This window comes from Nyctibius grandis, chromosome 3 (genome assembly GCF_013368605.1).
Source record: "Nyctibius grandis isolate bNycGra1 chromosome 3, bNycGra1.pri, whole genome shotgun sequence".
Taxonomy (NCBI): domain Eukaryota; kingdom Metazoa; phylum Chordata; class Aves; order Nyctibiiformes; family Nyctibiidae; genus Nyctibius; species Nyctibius grandis.
Window position 1 is genome coordinate 86,539,661 of NC_090660.1, and position 17,433 is coordinate 86,557,093.

Below are 17,433 nucleotides of genomic sequence, written 5' to 3' on the forward strand. Positions count from 1 at the left end.
CGCATGCTTCTGGCTCTGCTATTTAAGATTTTTGCAAGAAAGACTAAAATAAAAAAAAACCAAACATTCAAAACCCCCAAAACAGAACTCTCATTTTTGTAGAACGCACATCCAGCAGTAAGGTTTTTTTGGGGAAAAAAAAAAGCATAAAAAAACAAAGCAGAGAAAAAGTTAATTACCACAGAATTATTCCAAAACTATGCTCCAACTTTCAGAATATTAGTGTAACAAACACCCACCAACTTTATTTTAAGTTCAGCATTCTCTTTTCATCAATATTTAAAAGTCATTACCCGACATACAATCATGGATATACTCCAAAAAGTTTCTTTTTAAAGCTCCACTATTTTCTGCACAAAGTGATCAACCCACCTTGGTTTTGTAAGGCGAGTCATCACATTCAGTCTGAAATAAAGACCTTTTCACAGAATCACAGAATGTTAGGGATTGGAAGGGACCTCGAAAGATCATCTAGTCCAATCCCCCTGCCAGAGCAGGATTACCTAGATCACATCACACAGGAACGCGTCCAGGCGGGTTTTGAATGTCTCCAGAGAAGGAGACTCCACAACCTCTCTGGGCAGCCTGTTCCAGTGTTCAGTCACCCTCTTTTGAATACTAGTTTGAGAACCTCCAGTGCTCTCCCTATTACTTACTGAGGTATTCCTTCAAGGCAAACACTTGAAGACGAGACAGTTTCTTTTCTCTCTGTACAATCTCCTCTCCAGAAAAATGCGGCAGAGACTTGATAAAATCAGCAATACAAAAGCCTGTACAGATTAGGAGAAATCTATTATTAAGATTCTCTCGTAGGACTTAGGAAACACCAGGTCATCACTTCTTAAAAGAAGACATAAACACAGCAGGCACACAAATTTCATATTGAAAGGAAACAACTAGATTTCCAAATATAGCTAATCATAAAAAAAAAAAAAAAAAATAGGAAATTAATTACAATTGAATTAAGACACCAGGGAGATAACCTGGAATAGATGATTGACCAGTATTTTTGAATTTCTGTACAAGACCAATACAATGGCAACACAATTAACATGACTGACATTCAAAGAAGGTAAAAAGATCCTAAGTCTGATACCAGGAAAGAAAAGTCTTCTCCCAACATATGGTCAAGGACTTTCAGTCTTCTGACACCCTACTAATGGGATTTTAATTACAACAAATGGTAAGCAGTCAGTCATATCACACACGGATTTATTTTGGTAATAAGGAAGGAAGAGGATGCAGCTCACTGTGCTCTTTTTCTTTGACAGTGATACTGAGAGCAAATACATGAATTAACAGAGTTATCTAGTACACGTAGTTGTAACAGGACAACTACTCTAAGATAAATATGTACATACATGCTCTTACCTAGTGGAGCACCTGATAATCTGCCACCTCATATCCTAACCACTCTGCAGTAATATGGACATCTGCCAAGTAACTGAAGACACGATCATGAAATTCAACTTGCCTGACGGCCTTGTGGTGTTTATTTTAAATCATCAGTGAAATAGGCTTGTCAACAGATAATTGCCTAGATTGTAGGCATGGGCTGGTCAGTCTTTACACCAACAATACATACTTATTAAACTTAAAGTTTTTGCAAATTTGATTTGCACTAGTATTACCTGAACGGCCCTGTACATTAAAACACTTACAACTAATCACTGTTATGAGAAATGACTGACTATAACTTTATGCAGCTGATTTAAAAAATATGGTAGTAGTAAATCATGTGAATAAATAAGCTCTTATTATATTTTTTTCATAAATTTGAAAAAATATTGCTGAAAGAATAGCGATCTTAATCAAAATGTAAGGTTCCTCCTTGTTTCCTCCCTTTTAACACAGACTGGAATGAATAAAAGGAACACATAAATTTTAGTAGCATTTGCCTGCATTCAGATACTCTTAAATAAGTAAGAACTCTTACTTGACTCTGTTTCTTCTGCTTTTGTATTTAGCTTTCCATTTACTACAGCAAGAGTCGCCATACCATTGATCTGGCTAGCTGAATGAATCAAGGTTGCTTTACATCCTCCAGAGCCATTGCCTTGTAGCAAGAAATAATATCGGCAAGATTCTCCTTTCAGTTCAATTTCTGGAACTTAAAAAACATCAGGACACAACTGTGAAACACTCTCAGAAAAGCAGCTTTAAAACAAGCTATAATCCGCCATCAAAATTCTTTCACTTGCTCTCTTCTGTTCTGTGAGAAATCTAACTAACATCTTTTTAGAAGACACATTAACTACAGCTGCTGTTTACCCCTTAAAAAGCTACAAACTGAAGAGCACACAAAATAAAGGAGCTACAGCAACAAAGATGAAGTTGGACTATGCTGCTGGCTTAAAGCTAGCATGTTACCAGCACCGAACTTCTGTGACTGCAGCGAGGGCCAGCTTTCTAGGGCAGGCTATGAGGTACATCTGGCAACTCTAACTACCAACCAAGAGAAGCTCTTTAATTGGCCTTTCTAAAAGGCAAGCCTTTAACTGGCAAAGTTATATTTCTACCACAAAATAATGAAGAGTTAGGCAAACAGTGTGCTACATACATAATGATTAGAGAAGGCTCTGTTCTGCTAGGTAAAACCAGGCATTTTTGCATATGTAGATTGAAATAATGGTAAGTGTTCACTGGTAGAACATATATCTGTAGAAGAAAGAGGAAATACTGTACACACTCTTCCCAAGGAAGCTGCGTTATTCATTAATAAGAGTTTCGCTTACTGCCTTACCCTTGTGCATAGCCTGGGTGACAGATAAACACGTTCTATTTTTAAATACTGGCATATAGTATGAAGTTTTGAAAATAAATTAATGTAGAACCTGATAGTAACAGTGAAAGGATGGGTTTGCTATCTTTTTACACAGAAAAGATTTTATAGCACCTTGGTAGATGTAGGAATTGAGAGAATTAATACTCCTTGATGTACTAAGTTTTAAAAGTCAAATCATTTCCTAAGATATTTGCAGTACTGTCTCAATAAATAACGCAAGAAGCCCTTGACGTTTATTAGTATTATAAATTTTTGTTAGCAACAAATATAAATTATTCCAGTGTTTCTTGAAAAGTTTAAGTTGGAGGGGGAAGTGAAGAGAGGGGAAATCCCACTACCTCGATATATAAATCCAGGGAAAGAAGAAAGAAAAGAATAGGAAAGAAAAAAAGATTACAGACTCATTTTCACTATTGTCCTGTTCCCCATTCCCCTACTCATTTGAAATATTTTCCTTGTCGAGGTTATCTTGGCATCTCAAAGCTGATTCCTCATGAGAAAGCTTTTATTTCTCATTAATAGTTTTCAACTATATGAGCAAATATGTTTAAAAGGCCATGTTTCTCCTATTCTAAATTTTGCTCAAGAGGCCTAATAAGAACCTATAGTGTATTACTGATCGCATTATAGTTAATACTTGTACAAAACCCTTCCCCTGGAGCACAGGACAAAGGAGATCTCGCAGACACTGGGGATCTTGCACTCATTTATCTGCACCAGTAGCATCTCTCCAATACAGTATAAATGATGCTGCTGTGATCAGCTCTATAATCACACCCTCTCTGCTCTACCACCTCCAAACACGCAGAGATCATTTTAAATCTATATATTGTCAGCACCCACTCCACAGAATTAAGCTGCTTGCCCTGTTATACAGCTCTTCCTCATTCCTCTCAATTTTTTGCCTATCACACAAACTGAAAGAACATCAATCTTTGTCAGTCATCCTGAACTGCATGCTTGTTTACAAACGCTATCTTCAGTTGGCAACAGAAGTCATCAGTGTTCCTTGGAATCTGCATGAATTATATATTAGACCACTGTATAAACAACAAAATCACATAAGAATACAGAATCCTACATCTTACCCTGTCCTAGATAAGTACTTTAAGCACTGGGCTATCACCAAGCTCCTTTTAGCTTGATGTTTTTGGGTACCTACAAACCTCACAGTCACTACTTGTACAGTGCCTCCACTTGCAGGGCATATATACTGGCTGACTGAGAAACTCCACCCAGTCTTGATCTGCACCAATTCTGTTCTCTCACTTTCTGAATCCAATTTCTAAGCATAGGCACACTGTGTAAGAGGAGTCAGCTGCCACCAGTATAGCCCCACAAGGAAGGAGTCTATTCTCAATCACTAGTTAAGCACACTGGCTCTCAGGTGAATGGAGGCATCCAGCATTTCCTGATGTTCTGCATTTTCCCAGGAAGAGTGTGAAATAAAATGCAAGTGCACTGAAGAACCTCTGGAAATGCTTAAGAAGGGAAGCACCCAAGTGAAGCACACTAGATTTCCATCTGCAGAAACAAACCTCTGCCCACAGACTGTACAATCACCTTAGAAAGGTGTGTGGAAGGTGGATCTTAGCTGAACACAGAAATGGTTTAAAGGAGATGCATTGTTTCCCTAAAGCTTGTCATGATATTATTATCAATTTTGCTCTACAAGCCTGCACAGCTGAACTCACGTTCATCAAAACCTTTTGTGTCAATGAAGATTACAATCACTGACTTAATTTCATTGGAGAAAAAAAGGCCATGCCAAATGTATAGAAAATCCCAACATATATGTATACATACACATATAGATATAACCACAACAAAATATACCTGTAGTCATCTTCCTTTTACCTACCAGTAATGACCTTGGGTTTCCTAGCCATATATTCCTTCCATTTCTTGGTACTCAGCTGGGTGGGGGATGGGATCACTACACTGCTGACATTACATGGCAATGTAAATAAAGCTCCCACCTAAATAACGAGAGCAAATACAACACATGCAATATTACTGAGAACTATTTTACATTTCATTCTCAAAATGCTCATCTGGCATTATTTCAAATGTACTTCAATTGAAGAAAAGCATCTTTATTCAACCTTTCTTTCATTCACATCAGTTGAGATAGAACAGCATTTGACACAGCAGCTGTAAAAATAGTGCTTATTTTTTGCTCCAGTTGAGAGATCATTAACTGCTGAGTTTCTATTTCATACATAAAAAGGTATTTGTTACCTATTACAAGTCTTTCAACAAACCAGCTAAAAACACTTCTGTAGAGTAGCATCCAGAATGAAAAGAGAATTCAAAGACAGAGTTCACATCATCCACTCTCCATTCCTTGGAAAAACATTTAATTTTTTTCCTTCCTATATATTATCCTTTTCAAATAATCAGATACTGGACTATGTTTGTGTCTGAACATAAATTTCAGGCCAATAAGCACTATCAAAAAAAAAATGCGTAAGTATTTGAATACTCAAGCAATAAACCAGTGCTTTTACAGCTATTAGAAAAGCCTACAAATGTGTAGGATTTCCAGCAGTAGACTGAAGAAAATTCCCTATGAGAAATTGTTATCTTGAAAACATATTCAATTCAACATGCACAGACTCTAAAAAGTATCCAGAGAATGTGTTTTAACTGTTTTGGCTTTTTCTTTAAAAGAACTCGTAAAAATGCAAGCTCTTAGACTGCAAAAGATATTTGACCAAATGTTCAGTATCCTCATGTAAAACGAAAATTACCTGGGATATTTACCAATATAAAACTATTCGAAAAGATATTTTTGGTACAGCATTAGAAAAAGGACTTCCTTCTTTTCTGGCTAAGCGTAATGGAGAATGGAGTAGCAGGGGAGGAAAAAAATTACTAAAAACCTAAATAATAAGCTGAAAATGAAACACACAGCCTGGTACTGGAATACCATCTCTACGGTAAATAAAGAACATAAGTTATTCGTTATAACCATATCAGCATTTTCACATCGCAGGTTCTGTTTTGATTGGCATAGATTTATTTTATAAACACTAAAAAAGCTTTCCTAAACAAGCATACATCACCTTAAACATTCAGGAAAAACATCTTCAAACTAATACTGTGGCTATGAATGATCATACTATCATTCCAAGGGGGCAGGGTGGGGAAGAAAGAAAAAAAGAAGGCTTGTAAATGTTTCAAGAACTCTTTTTATCCAAAATCAGAATGGATCAGCAGAATATGCACAGGCAAAATAAAAAAGCTTACCCCTTCAGACTAGCTAAACACATTTTGTAAGCTGCACACATGCCTGCCTTTCGCTAAAAAAATAGTTGAATTACGATAGCACAGAAATTATCTGTCAGGATAGGATTAACAGCTACAAAATGTTTTAGGAGATCAAAATTTAGCTAACATAAAAAGTGTTCAGTGGGCTTACAAATTGTCAGGACCTGTATAGCATGCACCTTTAAAAGCCAAATTTGCTTCAGCACTAAAAATCAAAGGAGTTTACACAGAAACTAGGTTTAAAAATACTATTCTTGTATCTTTTATGAGCAATATACATAGCTTCAGAGACTCTCTGTTGAGGGGCACTGAGGCATCCATCTGCCGACCTGACAGTCACGAGAGGTACGCTGCCTTCCAGGTGCTAAGGTGCAAGGTATTGCTGAGAGGGTGCCACAACTTGTCAAGAGAACAGATTACTATCCCCTGTTGCTCTTTCATGTGGGCACGAATGACACCGCAAGCCGGAATCTGGGCAGAATCAAGGAAGACTACAAGGCACTGGAGGTGCAAGTGAAAAATATTGGTGCCCAAGTTATCTTTTCCTCCATTTTGCCCGTCAGAGGAAAGGGGGCAGCCAGAAATAGGCGTAAAATAGAAATCAACTCTTGGCTTTGTGGCTGATGCTATTGTGAGGGTTTTGGCTTTTATGACAATGGGACACTCCTTGATAACTATAACCTGTTACGGAGGGATGGGATCCACCTGTCTAGAAGAGGCAAGGGAATCTGGCAGCAAGCTGGCCAACTTGGTGAGGCGGGCTTTAAACTGAAGGGCTTGGGGGGTGGGGTCCATAGTGGTAATGCTCGTGTCATCGCTTCCAATGGGGGAACAAGCCAGGCCAATCAGAACAGTGAGAAACGTTCCATAGCTGCCTCCCAAGATCAGAACCAAAAGACCACCCTCCTCAAGGGTATGTATAGATATGGTGGATCCTCTTTCACCTATTCTGGGAAACCTTCACGCTTGACTACCTCTCTGAAATGCCTATACACCAACGCACGCAGCATGGGGAATAAACAGGAAGAACTAGAGATCTATCTGCGGTCGCAGGGCCATGATCTCATTGCAATTACAGAGACATGGTGGGATAGCTCGCATGACTAGAATGCTGTCATGGATGGGTATGTTCTTTTTAGGAAGGATAGGCCAGCAAGGCGAGGAGGTGGAGTTGCCCTTTTTGTGAGAGAGCAACTGGAATGTATCGAGCTCTGCCTAGGGGTGGATGAAGAACGAGTAGAGAGCCTATGCGTAAGAATTAAGGGGCAGGCTAATATGAGTGACACTGTTGTGGGTGTTTACTACAGGCCATCTGATCAGGAAGAGGAAGCAGATGAGGCCTTCTACAGACAGCTGGAAGTAGCCTCATGATCACAGGCCCTGGTTCTCATGAGGGACTTCAATCACCCTGATATCTCCTGGAAAGACAACATAGCTAGGCACCCACAGTCCAGGAGGTTCTTGCAGAGCATTGGTAACTTCTTAACACAGGTGGTGGAGGAGCCAACGCAGAGAGGTGTGCTGCTAGACCTTCTGTTAACAAATAATGAAGGTCTTGTTGGGGATGTAAAGGTGAGGGGTAGCCTTGGCTGCAGTGACCATGAGCTGGTGGAGTTCAGGATCCTGCATGGAGGAAGCAGGGCAATAAGTAGGAACACAGCCCTGGCCTTCAGGAGAGCTGACTTTGGCCTCTTCAAGGACCTGCTTGGGGGTATCCCATGGGATCTGGCTCTAGAAGGTAGGGGGGGTCCAAGAGAGCTGGTCAATATTTAAGCATCACTTACTCCAAGCTCAAGATTGGTGCATCCCTATGAGTAAGAAATCGAGCAAAAGGGGCAGGAGACCTGCATGGATGTGCAAGGAGCTTCTGGAAAAACTCAAATGGAAGAATTAAGTCTACAGAATGTGGAAAAAGGAACAGGCCACTTGGGACGAATATAGGAAGGTTGTCAGAGTATGCAAGGATGCGACGAGGAAGGCTAAGGCCCACTTGGAATTAGATCTCGCAAGGGACATCAAGGACAACAAGAACGGCTTCTTCAAGTACATCAGCAGCAAAAGGAAGGCTAGGGAAAATGTGGGCCTGCTGCTGAATGAGAAGGGTGCCCTGGTGACTGAGGATGCAGAGAAGGCGGAGTTACTGAATGCCTTCTTTGCCCCCGTCTTTACTGCTAAGGCTGACCCTCAGGAATCCCAGACCCCGGAGGTACGAGAAAAAGTCTGGAGAAAGGAAGACTTTCCCTCGGTTGAGGAGGATCAAGTTAGAGATGATTTAGACAAATTGGACACCCACAAATCTATGGGCCCCAATGGGATGCACCCATGAGTTGAGGGAACTGGCAGATGTTATTGCCAAGCCACTCTCCATCATCTTTGAAAGGTCATGGAGAACAGGAGAGGTGCCTGAGGACTGGAGGAAAGCCAATGTCACTCCAGTCTTCAAAAAGGGCAAGAAGGAGGACACAGGCAACTACAGGCTGGTCAGCCTCACCTCCATCCCTGGAAAGGTGATGGAGCAGCTCATCCTGGATGCCATCTCTAAGCATGTGGAGGAAAAGAAAGTCATCAGGAGTAATCAACATGGATTCACCAAGGGGAAATCATGCTTGACTAATCTGATGGCCTTCTATGAGGACATGACTGGCTGGGTAGATGAGGGGAGAGCAGTGGATGTTGTCTACCTTGACTTCAGCAAGGCTTTTGACACTGTCTCCCACAACATCTTCACACGGAAGCTGAGGAAGTGTGGCTTCGATGAGTGGACAGTGAGGTGGATTAAGAACTGGCTGAATGGAAGAGCTCAGAGGGTTGTGGTCAGCAGTGCTGAGTCTAGTTGGAGGCCTGTAGCTAGTGGTGTTCCCCAGGGGTCAGTACTGGGTCCAGTTCTGTTTAACTTATTCATCAATGATCTGGATGAAGGGACTGAGTGTACACTCAGCAAGTTTGCTGATGACACAAACCTGGGAGGAGGGGCTGATACACCAGAAGGCTGTGCTGCCATCAGCGAGACCTGGACAGGCTAGAGGGCTGGGCGGAGAGGAACCTCGTGAAGTTCAACAAAGGCAAGTGTAGGATCCTGCACCTGGGGAGGAATAACCCCATGTACCAGTACAGGCTGGGGGCTGACCTGCTGGAGCGCAGCTCGCAGAGAAGTACCTTGGGGTTCTGGTGGACAAGTTTACCATGAGCCAGCAATGTGCCCTTGGGGCCAGGAAGGTCAATGGTATCCTGGGGTGCATTAGGAAGAGTGTGGCCAGCAGGTCGAGGGAGGTTATCCCCCCCCTCTACACGGTCCTAGTGAGGCCACACCTGGAGTACTGTGTCCAGTTCTGGGCCCCCCAGTTCAAGAAAGATAAGGAGGGCTACAAAGATGATCAGAGGACTGAAGCATCTCCCTTACGAGGAGAGGCTGAGGGAGCTGGGTCTGTTTAGTCCGGAAAAGAGAAGACTGAGAGGGGATCTTATCAACACTTACAAATACCTTAGGGGTGGGTGTCAAAAGGAGGGGGCCAGACTCTTGTCAGTGGTGCCCAGTGACAGGACAAGGGGCAATGGGCACAAACTGAAACATGGGAAGTTCCTTCTCAATATGAGAAAAAACTTCTTGACTTTGAGGGTGACAGAGCACTGGAACAGGTTGTAGAGTCTCCTTCCCTGGAGATATTCAAAACCCACCTGGACGTGACCCTGTGCAACATGCTCTAGGGGAACCTGCTTTGGCAGGGGGTTGGACTAGATGATCTCTAGAGGTCCCTTCCAACTCTTAACTATTCTGTAACTCTGTGATTCATTCTGCTGCTATACCTAAATAAAAAGTAGTTTTTACCTTCCCAGAGAGAGAAGAAATCTGGTCCAAAAGCAGCGATGTCTCCTTGATACTCTTTCTTGCCAGGCTCCTGAACAGAAGAGTTTAAGGAACCTCATCTTCACGAAGAACTGTATGCATCTCTATTTTACAAATCATGTTACCATCATATTTCAAGTAAGGACTGCATGCATCTAATATTTGATACTCCAGTACCACAAAATATATGAAACTCACCTTTCCAGGCAAAGTCATACACTTGGAAATGTTATATGATGAAATATACCACTGACAGCTTTAATATAGGCAGGCATAAACAGATATTTATATGTTCAAAATCCTGGCAGGCTTATATAGCCTAAGCTACTATTGTTACACCAAGACTAGTACCAAAAGCACATAAATTTAAAACCAATAGGACTACACCTTGAGATCTCTGCAGCATACACAACTCAAGAGAAAACTCCTCTGCTATACCTTGCCACAGATTTTGCACTTACAATAAAAACATGATCTGTGGAAAAATGTTGCTATACTGTGAAGCACACTACATACATTAATGAGTAAAGTTTGGGTGTTTTTTAAACTTAGACGGCAGTAAATATTCTCTATTCTTTCCCCACAAATAGCACACGCATTAACAGACAAAATATACGTGCAATAATATCAAAAACAGCTGGTTATTGTTAGTGTAATTTAAATTTCAATATTAAAAATCCAGTTGCGAAGAATCACTCTGACTATTTTGGCAGGCTAGAATGGAATGAGCCCTTGTCAATCCTCATGTGTTGCTTGCTCATCGGTAGATCCTGGTTGTTTTCTTTCTGCTGTGGACCATTATCAGTAGTAGTTTAGATCCTTAAAAAAAGGATACAGCTCGAATTCCAGATCTGATATAAAAAAGGAAGGCAGATCAGAGAGCACCACCATCTGTAAAAATTCTAGTGCAGGACCATAGTAATGAAAAACCTGAAAAGAGATAAAATCAAAAAAATCTGTAACACTATATATGATGTTCTCTCAGTAGAACTTCCTCAAGTCTTTTGCTGGAGGCAGTTGCCTTATAAGTACATCTGAAAGAGGTATAAAGGAATATAAAGAGTAAAACATTTCACAATACCATATTAAACATAATTATATAAAAAACAAGGAAGGTATTTAATTCTGTTTAATAAAACTTACTTTCTAGAATGTCAGCCATGTGCATCAAATGGACTGTAACTCATCCAAATTCAAAGAAAAATAAGATCTACCAGGAACAGACGAATGCAATCCAAAATGTACATATTTTAACAATGAAAATAATAATCTCTTAACTGATATCAGTATTCATAAACACTCATTTTTGTTTTTATCAATAAAAATGATTCTGGAGTTCCATCAAATATCTACTTCCAGTGGAAAACATGAAACAGCAACAGTAATTTGAAAAAAAAAAACACAACAATCTTTAAAAATTAAGCAGAAAAGGTTAGATAAATACAGAATTCATAAATAAATTACATATTTTGAATATTAAGATTGAATAAAGTCTCAATTTCTACTTGAAAAAAATTTTGGTATCGCATTCCTAAGAACAAACAGATGAAATTTTAAGGACCTGTTTTGAGAACACACGTGAACAAAAGAAGTATACCTCAGTGTTATGCAATCATTACTTTTATGTTTAATTTTCAGTTCTGACTACGGTTTCCCCAATTACTAATTTTCTCAGGAAAGTAAAACAGATGAACTCTAGTGGCTCAAAGAAAGATCAAGAATAATACTTGCCTCTGGCAAAGCATCAATATTCCTCGATTGTCGCTCTTTTCTAACAGCAAAGCAAGAACTTAAATGTGAAGTGCTGGATGTCTTTGCTGAAGTGCTCTTCATACATAATTCTGTAAAGCCAACTTCTGATCCAAACTGGGAGGGGACAGGGGGAAGAGATAATAAATGTGTCAAAAGAGAGAAAAATTATTTCTCTTCAGCCAGTTACATGAATTATTATTTTAAACAATTACTATTATATTTGTTTCCAGCAGATCTGTAAAAACAGGTAAAAATATTAAACTTGGGTAATCAACTTCTATATCCAAAACCTTAATACTGAAAATGTAAACGTCTTTCACAATCACAAAGCTATCAGTCTTTGCAGAAACATTAGATGCGCTTGCAACAATGACTTACAGAGCTACATGATAATGATTTCTGATAGAAACAAATTAGATTGTTTTGTATCTAAGAACAAGAAATTCTAAGGCAAATATTTCAGAGGAGAGAACCTGGATTTCTGAAATTCAAGTCTCAATGCCTTGATCTCATTTATCCTTTCATCATGCTAAAAATCAGGCTGTTGCCCCACCCAGCCAGATATATTGCACATTACCTCTTTGAATTACATTGTCATAACCAAATGTGGCTTAAAGCATAAAATGCACTGTACAATACATGCTTTAAATGGTGTACACAGATGCTTTAAAAAAATAACCCTAGCTGAATCACAGAATCACAGAATGTTAGGGATTGGAAGGGACCTCGAAAGATCATCTAGTCCAATCCCCCTGCCAGAGTAGGATTACCTAGATCACATCACACAGGAATGCGTCCAGGCGGGTTTTGAATGTCTCCAGAGAAGGAGACTCCACAACCTCTCTGGGCAGCCTGTTCCAGTGTTCGGTCACCCTCACCGTAAAGAAGTTTTTCCTCATATTTAAGTGGAGCCTCCTGTGTTCCAGCTTGCACCCATTGCCCCTTGTCCTGTCAAGGGATGTCACTGAGAAGAGCCTGGCTCCATCCTCATGACACTTGCCCTTTCCATATTTATTAACATTAATGAGGTCACCCCTCAGTCTCCTCTTCTCTAAGCTAAAGAGACCCAGCTCCCTCAGCCTCTCCTCATAAGGGAGATGTTCCACTCCCTTAATCATCTTTGTGGCTCTGCGCTGGACTCTCTCTAGCAGTTCCCTGTCCTTCTTGAACTGAGGGGCCCAGAACTGGACACAATATTCCAGATGCGGCCTCACCAGGGCAGAGTAGAGGGGGAGGAGAACCTCTCTTGACCTGCTAACCACACCCCTTCTAATACACCCCAGAATGCCATTGGCCTTCTTGGCCACAAGGGCACATTGCTGGCTCATGGTCATCCTGCTGTCCACTAGGACCCCCAGGTCCCTTTCCCCTACGCTGCTCTCCAACAGGTCTGCCCCCAACTTGTACTGGTACATGGGGTTGTTCTTGCCCAGATGCAGGACTCTACACTTGCCCTTGTTATATTTCATTAAATTTCTCCCCGCCCAACTCTCCAGCCTGTCCAGGTCTCTCTGAATGGCTGTGCAGCCTTCCGGCGCATCAGCCACTCCTCCCAGTTTTGTGTCATCAGCGAACTTGCTGACAGCGCACTCTATTCCCTCATCCAAGTCATTAATGAATATATTGAATAGTACTGGTCCCAGTACCGACCCTTGAGGGACTCCGCTAGACACAGGCCTCCAACTGGACTCTGTCCCATTGACCACCACTCTCTGGCTTCTTTCCTTCAGCCAGTTCACAAGCCACCTCACTACCCGATCATCCAGACCACACTTCCTCAGTTTAGCTGCGAGGATGCTGTGGGAGACCGTGTCAGACGCTTTACTGAAATCGAGATAGACCACATCCACAGCTTTACCATCATCTATCCACCGGGTTACGTCCTCATAAAAGGCTATCAAGTTGGTTAAGCATGACTTTCCCTTGGTGAAGCCATGCTGAGTGCCCCTAATGATCCCCCTATCCTTGATGTGCCTAGAGACAGCATCAAGAACAAGTTGCTCCATCACCTTTCCGGGGATGGAGGTGAGGCTGACCAGTCTATAGTTACCCGCGTCCTCCTTCCTGCCCTTTTTGAAGACTGGAGTGACATTCGCTTTCCTCCAGTCCTCAGGCACCTCTCCCATTGCCCACGACTTAGCAAAGATGATGGAGAGTGGCCTAGCAATGACTTCCGCCAGCTCCCTCAGCACCCGCGGGTGCATCCCATCAGGGCCCATGGATTTATGGACATCCAGGTTGCTTAATTGGTCCCTGACTCAGCCCTCATCTACCAAGACAGATTCCTCCTCTATCCTGACTTCTTCTGGGGCCTCAGGGGTCCGGGGCTCCTCAGGACAGCCTCCAACAGTATAGACAGAGGCAAAGGCGGCATTCATTAACTCCGCCTTCTTTTTATCCTCTGTCTCCAGGACCCCCACCTCATTCATCAGTGGGCCTACATTGCCTCTAGTGTTGGCTTTACCTGCAATGTATTTGAAGAAGCTCTTTCTGTTGTCCTTGACCTCTCTTGCAAGGTTTAATTCCAAGGAGGCCTTAGCTTTCCTAATTGCCTCCCTACATCCTCTGACAACAGACTTATATTCCTCCCAAGTGGCCAGCCCCTCCTTCCATGATCTGTACACCCTCTTCTTCCACTTGAGTTTGCCCAGCAGTTCCCTGTTTAACCATGCAGGTCTCCTGGAACCCTTCCTTGACTTCCTACCTGTTGGGATGCTCTGATCTTGAGCTCGGAAGAAGCAGTCCTTGAATGCTAACCAACTATCTTGGGCCCCCTTACCTTCTAGTACCCTGTCCCATGGGATTTCCCCTAGCAATTGCTTGAAAAGGCCAAAGTTGGCCCTACTGAAGTCCAGGGTTGTGATTCTGCTAGCTATTCTGTTCCTGCCACATGAGATCCTGAACTCTACCATCCCATGGCCACTACAACCAAGGCTGCCCTCAACCTTCACCTCTTCAACCAGACCCTCCTTGTTAGTGAGGATAAGATCCAGCAGCGCTCCTCTCCTAGTTGGCTCATCCACCATTTGCATCAGAAAGTTATCATCAATGCACTGGAGGAACCTCCTGGACTGAGGATAGCTGGCTGAGTAGGCCTCCCAGCAAATATCAGGGTAGTTGAAATCCCCCACAACAACCAGGCCCTGTAATTGCGAGACTGCTCTCAGCTGCCTGTAGAAGGCCTCATCACCCTCCTCATCCTGATCTGGTGGCCTGTAATAGACACCCACAACAGTATCACCCCTGCCAGCCTGCCCCTTAATTCGCACCCACAAACTCTCAACTCGCTCCTGATCCGCCCCTGGACAGAACTCAATACATTCTAGCTGCTCACTCACATAAAGAGCAACTCCACCACCTCTCCTTAGCGGCCTGTCTTTCCTGAACAGGACATAGCCATCCATGACCACATTCCAGTCATGCGCGGCGTCCCACCAAGTCTCTGTAATTGCCACTAAATCATAGCCCCCCGACCGAACACGGATTTCTAACTCCTCCTGTTTATTCCCCATGCTGCGTGCATTGGTGTACAGGCATTTCAGGGAGCGAGCTGAGCACACCGATTTCACCCCAGGGGGATGGGAGGCCTCCTGGTCTACCTCAACACTAGAGCGTTGCCCCAGTGGTGCAAGCCCAGCTACTACCCCATCCCCCTTCGAATCTAGTTTAAAGATCTCCGAATGAGCCCTGCTAATTCCTGTCCCAGAACCCTTTTGCCCCTACAACATAAACCTTTCCCATGTATTACCGTCACGCCTGTTGTCTTATAAAACCAGCCATTATCAAAGAACCCAAAGCCCTGCCTGTAGCACCAGTCTCGTAGCCAGGCATTAATAGAGAGAATCCTACTATTCCATCCCACGTCATCACCTGAAAATGGAAGGAGGGAGGAGAAAACAACTTGTGCCCCAGACTCTTTCACCAACCGTCCTAGGGCCTTGTAGTCTTTCTTCATCCCCCTCAGACTACGGGATGCAGCTTCTTCCCCACCTGTCTGGAAGATCAGCAGGGGGTAGCAGTCTGTGGCCTTCACCAGGTTGGGGAGTTTCCTGGTGATATCCCTGATTCGGGCTCCAGGCAGGCTGCAGACCTCCCTGTGATGGGGGTCAGCTCTGCATATTGGGCCCTCAGATCCCTTTAGGAAGGAGTCTCCAACCACTAAAACTCTTTTCTTCTTTGTGGAGGAGGTAGCTATACGCCTGTCAGGTTTTTCTGACTGTGGTGGGACCTCTGATATAGGTTGCCTCTCTACCACATCCCCATTGGACCAGCTGTATTCCACTAGGGCTTCATATCTATTGCTCAGAGGCACCTGTGGAGGCAAGGTAGGCAAGGAGGGCACTCGCCTTTTGCCACAGCCATAGACTTGCCTCCACTCACTCCTCTCCTCTAGGTTATTGTTTTCCACCTGAGAGGGGCAGAGTACAGGGGTCCCTCGATCCTGGGAGCTCTCCGGCAGGTGCTCCCATTTTTGTTGCAGGGAGGGCAGAGCCTGGCTCCACCAGTCTATCTCCATTTCAGCCTCCCGAATGCTCCTAAGCCTTTCTACTTCGGCTTGAAGCCTTTCAACCTGGCTTTGCAGCTGTGCCGCTCGGTCAAGCGGATCATCTACCCGCTCACAGCGCACACAGCCCCCTGTCACCACAGAGACGCTGTAGCATTCCCTGCAGCCTGCGACCTGCACCATCGCCTCCTTCCGTGGGAGCTCTGTCTGGGTTCCCACATCCGTTTTGGTCTTCTTCCGCCGGGTAGATACCATTGTTCTTTCACTGAGCTGGGAAATACCTGTTGGTGACCCCCCTGGTTCACAGCTCCTTGGCACCTTCCTCGCCTTGTGCACTGGGAGGGAGTCAGTGCCCTCCCCAACGAGCTGCAAACTGCTGCAGCCTCTCCTGCCCAGGGACACACCCAGTCACAGCTGAGTCTCCCTCTCCCTTCTGGCCAGGGACTAGTCCCTGCCCTCCAGGAGGCTTTTTATCACCCAGTCACAGGGGGTGGTGCGTTTAAATCGCTTAAATTGTCCGTGGTGCCTCCAGCTACGCCCCCTCCTCTCCTGATTAGTTGCCGGGAACCTCCGGGTCCGGGGTGGGGGGGAAGCAGCTCGGGGCTGATGCTCGCAGGGGGCTCAGGGGGGGCCCAGAGTACGAAAACCACCCGGTTAAGCCCGATGTCGCCCTCGCCCCCGCACTAACCTCAAGTCGCTGTCGCTGCTGCCGCCGCTGTCACTTTAAGAAAAACTGCCTTAAGAAAAAGTTATTTTACCTTTCTTTCCCATAACTGAATCTTTCCTCTCCAGAGTTCTTTTAAATCAATAATATTCAGGACATTATCTGAAGATACAATGTCTGCTGATAGATACTCTGCAATCCTTTGCCAGCTACTGTAAAAATAAGGAAGAATTATTTTTACTGAATTTAGTATTACCAATTAACACGCAGTGCAATTTGACTGAATCTACCTATTACCTCTTAGCACTGAAATAGTCTTGTGTATCTTAAGACAGACATATATAGCTTTATATTCCATAAAGTACAAGAGATTATAGAATTGCTGGTTCAGGCTCTGTGAAGGAAGTTGTTCATATCCTCCATGAATGTGACAGCAAAGAACTTTGTCAGACATCAAGTAACACCAGCAACGGCAAGCTGCAGGCATACCAGAGTAAGGCTGGGTGCTAGAAGCTGGAGCAAAGCCAGGTAGCCACCACTGGCACATCTAGATGGTTTGAAGTTAGTCTTGTAAGTAGAGAGATGACTGCAGAACAAATACTACCCAAATT

The 17,433-nt window shown here is 43.3% G+C and overlaps 1 protein-coding gene across 1 annotated transcript in view; it reads right to left on the reverse strand.

The window, feature by feature from the left end:
• The window catches only part of MTBP (MDM2 binding protein), a 39,856-nt gene that overhangs the window by 17,949 nt on the left and 4,474 nt on the right, over positions 1-17,433 (reverse strand). Inside the window, exons 7-13 of the mRNA XM_068396655.1 lie at positions 16,917-17,034; positions 11,634-11,768; positions 10,738-10,832; positions 9,885-9,954; positions 4,647-4,764; positions 1,937-2,110; positions 657-770 (exon numbers count right to left, since the gene is read on the reverse strand). Of these exons, the coding sequence (XP_068252756.1) occupies positions 657-770; positions 1,937-2,110; positions 4,647-4,764; positions 9,885-9,954; positions 10,738-10,832; positions 11,634-11,768; positions 16,917-17,034 (824 nt within the window). The remainder of the gene's footprint in view (positions 1-656; positions 771-1,936; positions 2,111-4,646; positions 4,765-9,884; positions 9,955-10,737; positions 10,833-11,633; positions 11,769-16,916; positions 17,035-17,433) is intronic.